General features: G+C 45.9%; 1 protein-coding gene across 1 annotated transcript in view; it reads right to left on the reverse strand.

The window, feature by feature from the left end:
- Positions 1-8,789, reverse strand: part of ZNF618 (zinc finger protein 618) — a 74,917-nt gene that overhangs the window by 26,277 nt on the left and 39,851 nt on the right. Inside the window, exons 8-9 of the mRNA XM_009994328.1 lie at positions 3,342-3,530; positions 3,179-3,227 (exon numbers count right to left, since the gene is read on the reverse strand). Of these exons, the coding sequence (XP_009992630.1) occupies positions 3,179-3,227; positions 3,342-3,530 (238 nt within the window). The remainder of the gene's footprint in view (positions 1-3,178; positions 3,228-3,341; positions 3,531-8,789) is intronic.

The following is an 8,789-nucleotide window of genomic DNA, read 5'->3' on the forward strand; positions in this document are numbered from 1 at the left end:
GAATGGTGACTGGTCAACAATGGATGCAGAATCACACAGACAGGCAGCAAGACATGCTCTTGTGACACACGACTGCATACCCTGAATACAGCAGAAAAGATCAATATCTCATTTTGGAGGCAAATGGGCCAGAATAATTGAAGGGATAGCAGGTAGATACTTTTCTTGAATGCCTTCTGGCTGAGGTGACCTGGATTGGCTCTTAGGGAGCCCATGAACACCAGTCCTGACTGCACCAGAAGGGTCATGGCCTCCTCCCCTGCAAAATAACCCAACCCTTATCTAAGGCTCTTCCTTAAGCAGCTCCTGAAGCCTCTGGCACAGGTGACCAGGTGTGCAGGTTGAACTCAGGTCCTCATCACAACACGTGGAGTGTCACCATGGCAACTCTCCCTGTGCTTCCCAGTAATCTGCATTCCCTCCCTGAACACCCTCCCTGACAGGTTCAAGTACAGGACTGAAGGGCTGTCTCACAGCCTGCCCTTGCACTTCCCAGCAGTGCCCTGGCCCCTCCAGCCCTCCCGCAGGCCCAGCAGGCAGGCTCTTGGTGCTTCACTTGCTTCACATACTGCAGCACTAGTGAGGGGCAATTTCCCAGCAACTGTACTGGGAGGACTCCTTCAGTGTGCAGTGTCCGGACACATCACTGCACAGCACAGCTGAGGTGCCTCCCATGCTTCTCAAGCTGGCATCCCTCAGCACAAGGTCAGCTGTACAACAGTGTGAGGCCTTGTCTCCCTTCAACTACACCTGTAATACCTGGGCAAATGTATTTCCTGTAGTGACTTTGAGGATAAACTAGACATAAATAAAATTAAAGGCGAACTGGCCAGCCTGATGTGTATGGTCTGTGCTCTAGACTCTTCTCATGCGTGGACTCTCTCATGGAGCCCACTGTCACCCAATGGGTTCATCTGAACATGGCTTAGGAAGGCTCTGCTGGGCTCAACAGCAGCAAATTGTACAGGGAGGGACTTGGGGGACAGAAGTCAGGAATGACAGGGACTGTTGAAAATTGATACCAGCTCATTATACCATTACATATGTCTGCAGACCACTGGAGTGGTCAGAACTACAGTCCTGACTTTCATAAAGAAGCCCCAACTACCTGCAGACTCAAACATGGGCTTTATGTCTGATGCGGCTAGACAAGATCTAACTTCATGAAGCTCTCAGCCCATGAATTTTGGTCCCACCAATCCTTAACAGACCCTTCCAAGTTCTGAGTAGGCTTCTCAGATTCTCAATCTACTACATTCCTGGCTCTTTGGAAAATGCAGAATAGGAAAACTTCGTAATAAAATAGGTTAAAACAGAATCACATAAAACAAAAAGGAACTAGAGACATTATCTAGTCTATGCCCCTTGACAGAGAAATGATAGGAATGAGAGGCCTTAAGTAACTAGAAAATCAGATGGCACAGTGGTAAAAAGAGACCATGACAAAATGGATTAGGCCAATCTACCCCAAGAGACCCAAGGTCAAATCTTGGCTCATGTCACAAGTGGGAGTGAGCTGGAGGTCTCCAAAAACGTTTGGAAAAAATCTGCATGGTAGTTGTCCTCATCTTCTATTAGCCTTTCCCCCCCCCCAAGACTGGTAACAAGACAAAACTGGTTTAATGCATCTTCTTGGTCTTACTGTGTCCTTCCCACACAGGAGAGGGCAGCAGGCACAAGTTCACAAGTTGTCTCTCTCTCTCTCTTTCTCCTCATACCTGAATCTTTTGCACACAAAGTAGAATTATCTGTACAGAGAAAGTAAGCTCTGCTCCACTGAGTGTCTGTGCAAACACTGTCAGTGGAGTGGCACTCCCACCATCCCTGGTATTATCCAGGCCCACATGGAATGTCTCCAACTACAGCCCTTGGAGGGCATCCCTTCAGGAGACCGTCTTCCTGACAGATGTTACGGTCAACGCTTTGAACTAGAAATTCAAGCAGCTGCTCAGATTGCATTTGTACAAGACACTGCCTTGAAAGACACCACAAACATGATGCCACCAGATAGACAGGGTAGGACCTCCACACTCGTATTAAGTTTCTTGAAGATCAACCTACCACGCTAAGGCATCATTTGATTCCTTCCTCCATACAGGAAGAGAAAAGCCCAAAGTTTTTACCCAATGTACTGACATTATTTTTTGACTGGAGAAGTTGGGGGGGAAGGAGTCTTTACAAAAAACATCTCCCAGTTACTGCTCAGATGAACATGGCCTCTGACCCAGGAAGGGTCCCAGCTTTTCCACTTTTGTTGGACATGGGAAACTGGAAGAAGTTGTTGCAAGTTTAAGTAAATAATGAAGGTTTCTCAGCTTAAAGTCCTAACTTGATTAAACTGGGTAGGCCTCAAATGAGTAATGAAATCATCTAAATGTTTAAGAGGTGGAATAACATCATGATATCTCAGGACTCAAAAGCTGTAAGAAGACAGGTCATCCTTGCAACAACTGGTAGCTGGTAGATGTGTGTGTCATCTAACAAAAGGCAGCCTTTTTCAGCATCCTGTGGCCTACAGAGCCACCACAGCCACCTCTGCTGCTCAGCATCTGCCCATGCCAGACATTTCAGGGGCATTTAATTCCCAGCTGATTGACCAGTCCTTCTTCTAACTCAGATGGATTTAAGAGACTGCTTCTCTGCTGCCTGGCTATGTCTCTCATCCTATTTATTAACTGCTATTTTTCAGTGCTCTTTGCCTTGTTTATCTTTTTTTTTGTTATTTTTTTTTTTTATTTAAGGTTTGATCTTGTTTGGAAGGAGGAAACAGGGATTATGGGAGGATCGACCTTAACTTGTCTCTTTGAACACCTTGGCAAAGGTTCTGTACCATTAACTTTGCTGCTGGAGCCCAGCTTATCTCAGTGGTTCCAGTGGAGAGTGGAGCACTGTGAAAACACCTGTACTCCATTTCATGTCCCTAGGCACAGGTCCAGCCCTGAAAAGGCCACCTTGAGGAAAACAAACATTAAATGCCAAACAAAGCTGAAAACCCAACACTCCCATGCCTGACAAGCCACTACGCCAATCCTTGTCAGGAAGCTCTCCTCAGTTTGCAACACCAGGATTTGAAACAGCATCATCTGTACCTCATGGTTAGCACAGTGCTTAAAACAAACCGACTTGACACTGGGAAGAAGTTACAAAGTTCTACTCCTGATCTGAATTCCTCACTTACAATGTGCCTAAGGATCTAATCCCTTCAATGGCTTCTGGGAGGAGCTTTTCTGGGATAGTCATGGATGGAGCAAAACTGAGTCCAGGAAGGGTCAAAAGCCAACCCAGGGCAGGACTGGACACTAAGCAATTAAGAAAGTTGATGGTAGAAAGGCAATTGGTACCTGTAATGGCCTTGCTTCCTGGGGATCCAGAATTCGGAGCACGGAACATCTGGGCCTGGGAGGCGGGCGGGCCGGCGGGGGGGCTGCGGTGCAGGAGGGCAGAACAGCGGTTTATTGAGGCCGGTGTTTTTTTGCTGGACTGGCTCGTCTGTGTCTTCACTGTCACGAAGAGTGGAGATCGAGAGAACTCTGGATATGAACACTCAGAACTAGTGCCTGGACAGTCAGTCAGCTCCCAGATCCTGTGTTGCTTGCTAAAAGCCACGCTCCCAAATCCCTTGCAGGGGGACCTGCAGCAACTGTGGACCCACTGATCCCATGTAACAAAACTGGTCTCCCCACTCAACCGAGGGGCAAGGCCCTGAAGCTTGTTAGTTCCCTTCCACACCTTTAACTGCCACGTGACCAACCCATTCCTCCTGCAGCACAAATCACCCCATCCATCCAGGACCTGGCTGAGTGAACCTGCACCTCTGTCCTCCACTTCTGTGTATATAAGAGTGTATTTTTAGAGCCGGTTTCTCACAGGATTCTCAAAGCTCTGAAGAGGGAGAACTTTACACCTTTGTTACTTGAGCTTTGCATAAATCCTAGAGATCTCCATCACATTCCTTACCTCACTGAAGGAAAGGGGGTCGTTGGTAATGGGAGGGAATTAGGAGGCCGACTTCTCATCCTGTGAGTCAGAAAAGGCCTTTTGGCCCCTGTCTCTAGCCAAGTACTGGTGACATGTGGAGAAATACTGAGTATTCCTGGGATATGCTCCTTGAATTTATCTACAGTTTGGTCTCTGCAATGCACAGTGAGGATCACCAGGAATTTTCAATGCCAAAAGTCATATGAAAAACCTTTTTTCTAAGCCACATGGATTAAAAAAACAATTACAAAAACGGAGAAAGAACCTAACAACCCCCTTCATTCCTCAGTGGGCTCTTCCATGGAAATTTGGATACAGCTCCTGAAGTCCAAGTCCCACTCCAACCATCTGCCATGAAGAATCAATAGAGCTTCACATAATCCACAGCCTGTGCTCTCTGCCAGTAATTTCTACAAAGTAGTATTTTAGGATGCCTAAAGTTGGACAACACGAGCACCTTTTCATCCCATGTAGTGTAATTCAGAAATACTCATTCACACTGAGCAGCTCTCCAGTCTGCCATGGCAACACAATAGCCTGACTCTGAAACAGCTGAGGAGAAAAGCCACCCCCTCTGGGACTGGATGCTCATTTCCAAAGTCCCATCAGACACTACAGACCTCGAATGTGAACTGCTCCCATCTTCTCTGTCAGCAAATCCAAGATAACATTGTCTGTAAATGTTAGTTCACTTCTGCAGGGCATCCTGCAGTAGATTTTGTCCTAATTTAGGGTAAGATATTTCTCCTCTGCTTGATGTCTGGCCGGGTCAATAGGCAGGAGGCTTGCTTTTGCTTCCTGTGCTTCCTTTCACTCTCCATGGGTAATCCTGCTCCAGTTGCTGTCAAAGTGCCAGCAAAAATGTAGTTAGGTATGACAATTTCCTGCTTATGTGTCATCTAGTTTCCCAAGAGTCTCACTCCCACCAATTGCTGGTTTATTCCTGGTCCATACCAAGTGAAGTTGCAACCAACCATTCAGCATCAGAAACGAAGAGCATCATTGGAAACCTGTGCAGTCCAGATACTGCTTTCTGAGATCTAAAGAAAAAAAGTCTCCATGCCATGAAGACCTCCAAAATGACTTCTTACTCCTCCCACCTTATAGCAAACAATATGTCAAATTCAGCCCCCAGAGAGAAGGCTGTTCCATCTGACTCCAGAAGACAGAGTTTGAGCCAGCAAGGCAACAGACAAAAGAATATTAGTTCTAGCAGTCTGAAGGCTGCTAATAATTCACTGAAAAAAACCCCTTTATTCTTTATTTAATCAGATGACAAATCTCTGAAGAGTAACCAAGAGATGATCACATAGCTGCTCTGTTCTGCTCTTAAAAAGTCATCTTCATGGTGGGACTCACTGCCTCAGGCTGATGAAAAGGCCAAGTTCAGGATGTTTCCAAAAATGAAACTACTGAGTTGCTGAATGTTTAAAAAAATCTCCTGCCTCAAAATCTGCAGCTAGACAGGCTGGAGATGGTTTTGTGGACAGGTAATCCCCTAACTGCTGCTATGAAGTTTTTCAAACTTTCTCAGAAAGCCTCTGAGATATGCCCCAGTTGAAGCTGACATGCTGGAGAAAGAGAGGAATGTAGTGAACTAGTCTCACTGGATGATCTCCTATCACTTGGCAAACTGACTGCACTGTGCTCCAGGGGCAGAGAACGGTATGTGGGGTGCTGAAGAATACGGGTGACACTTCAAAGATGGGGGACTCTGCTTTGGCAGCAGGAAAAAGAACTTGTTCACTGCTGTGCTCTGTCATGATGGCTGTGGAGAAGCCTCCAGGGCCATGGTGCAGCTAAAAAGACTGAGGTACTCTTGGGCTGGACAATCAGGGCATTTTTAAAGGAGATCAGGAAGACATCTTAGCTCTGAGTTTCCCCACTACACCCAGTCCTCATGCTTGTCCTTCACGAAGGTGGTTGGCAGACTGAAGAATATTCAGATAAGAAGGCAAGAGGATAAATAAAGGACAAGAACAGCCCACCTGACAATGGAAACACCAAGTCACTCCTTTGGCTTAGCTGGGAGGTTGGTGACCATGAAGTGACTGGACAGCAGGCTATACAAAGGTCTAGCAGGGACAGAAATTTGGTAACTTACTTCACTTTCACCTAGCAAAGTTATAAATAGGATCCAGTGTCTGAAAGCTATAGCTGGATATTTTTAGTCTTAATTTAGTGAGGGTAATAATTAATCAAAATAATTACCTTAAGAAGATGCAGTACTTTCTGTCACTCTTAACAGCAAGTCTCTCTAAATAGATACATGAGCAATTAAATCAAGGCAATCCTACAGCATGTGTTACTCTGGTCAGCACACAGATCACAGTCGTCCCTCCTGACTTTCCAAGCTCTGGGAACACCAGGCTACAGCAGTAAGTAGAAAATCTGGCAGACATTTCAACATGTCCCCCTCAAAAGATACATACACCTACACCCCACCATGATGCACCACCACAGCAGAACAGAGCTCAGATTATCTGACTTTGCTCTTTCCAGGTTAAAAATTCTGGCTAATAATTTGTGTGTTGCATCTTTTTCAGAAAGATCTTGTCAGGATGAATAAGGAAACATTTGGATGGTTCAGATGGAACTCTATCACCACTTCTGGGGAAAAATCCTACCTTTAATGGACATGATGGGCAGTGATTCCTCAGCAATGGTCTGAAATTCAATATCCTGAGTGGAAACCTCTGGTATTGGAAACAGGATTTTCTACAGGAAAACCTCAAACTTATGAAATTCTTAAATGTGCTTCTTTATACAGACAAACAAATATTGCCAGTGGGGCCTGCTGCTACTGCACTGTGGGATCAGAGAGTGGGAAAAACATCTGTACTCACAGATTTCACTCACTGAGACGGAGCAAGCAAAGACACATCATCCAACTGGAACCTGGATCTGCTTTTTCTCTTGGTTAGGCAGGAGCTGTGTTGAAAGTAGATGTGCTACCAAAAAGGATTCCTTTCCCTAAGATAAAAAGCCATTATGGCAGCTGCCTTTAAGAAATACTGTTCAAGGACTTTTGATGAGCAAATTGTATCCAGTGGCCTTTACAAGAAGAGAAGGAATTGAGCAGAAGCTCGATGAACTTTCTTGAGCACATCAGGTGTCAGGATGGATGTAGGTCTGCCTGTCCCTTATGGAGCCAAGTATGACCATGGGGCTGGGAGGGCAGAGTCAAGAGCCAGGGACCATCCCACAGCCCCTGACAGAGGTCAGCAAGGCAGGACCAGAGATGACAGCCAGGTTCAACTAAAAGTCCAGATCATCAGGAAATTCATGGTGATGAGACAGGTCCCTGGTCAAGGTGGGAGGTAAATCCACAGCAGGATCAGCTCTGGTGAGGTTAACGAGGGCCAGACACATACCAGAGATCCTCAGGAAGGTCCAGAGTGATGAGACAGGCATGATATCAAGATGGAAAGTCAGTCAGGTTGGGGTACAGATCAACAGGATTCATGGCCACGTATGGTCATATCTACAACTTAGCTGGAGACCAACATTCTACAGTGTGGCTTAGACAGGGACTGACAGTCCAGAGCTGAGCTGAAGGGTTTGAATGTGGGTAGAGGCCCCATGTGGGGCTGGTCAGTCACGAAGACCTAGTCATGCACTTAGGGCCCTGATATCACTTTAGATTTTTGCCCCGGACATGGAGAGCTGTGCAGATTTTAGTGCTGTGTGGATTTTTGAAGTCTCACCTCTTATTTCCATGACCAGGGAGTCTGTTGCCTCATCTGCAGTTACCAGAAGAGGATGCAGTGGGTGCATACTCCTGAGCCTGGACTCACCAAGCTAAAACCCATTCTTGGTGGCTTTTCTAGCCAGTCCACGTCCCAGACACATCAGGTTTTCTTTGCACTGTAAACACATCATCTCTGAGCAATGACAACAGCCCAGCCACTTGCAAACATGGTTAAATCAGTCCCATCCTACAGAGCAGACTGAGTCTGGAGGAGGACAGAAAGAAATCTCTGAGCCTTCCCCCTGAGCACCTCTGTTCAGAGACATTCCTAAAACTGGGACAATGAATGTGCCTACAATCCACTTTTTTTGGAAACAGTCTTTGACACCCATCTTAGAAAGAGTGAATAGGCTCACAGAAACAGCTCAATATGTATTTTGAAAGAGTAATAGTCCAGTTCTACGGATATGAAAAAGCTCCTACTCCTCACCAACAAAAGGGAACTTCTGAAGGAGACATTTGGCATTAACCATTCCAGGGAGCCCCACTGCAGAGTTCTTTTCCAGACAGCAGGTATCTAGCAGCACTGACCAATAATTATCCTGCTAGGTCCTACTGACCCTGCAGGATATGAGCCCTTGTTTTAGCCCATTTTCAGTAATTTTTTATCCATTATCACAGAAAACCAGAAAGACAGGCTCCAGAAGGGAAGCTTGCACTCAAGCAGAGACTCAGAAAGCTGAGCTGGGAATGCTGAAGTGTTTTCTTTACCTACTCCCACTACAGCCAGTTTTCAAGCATTTGCCTTATAATCACAAGAATGAGATCAGGCTAAAGATACAGTCTCAGCTTAACTTGACTGCAAGGGCACGAGAAAAGCCAGTTGAGCTTTTCAAAGTCATGTGTTTACAGCTGCCTCACAGGACCTTGGTTTATATGAATAGCAGAGTATGAGCTGCAGGAAGGTGGGAGGATGTGCTGGCCAGCCTGCCTCAGGAGCTCATCATGCCCTCTCCTGTATGTTCATCAGGGTTAATGCTCTGTGACTGTAAACCATAAATCTTACTGGTCATAGGAGCTATGGAAGGGAAAGGTTAAATTAAAAAAAAAAAAAAAAAAA

The sequence above is a fragment of the Chaetura pelagica genome, unplaced genomic scaffold (assembly GCF_000747805.2).
Source record: "Chaetura pelagica isolate M959 unplaced genomic scaffold, ChaPel_1.0 scaffold132, whole genome shotgun sequence".
In the NCBI taxonomy this organism is placed as follows: Eukaryota; Metazoa; Chordata; class Aves; order Apodiformes; family Apodidae; genus Chaetura; species Chaetura pelagica.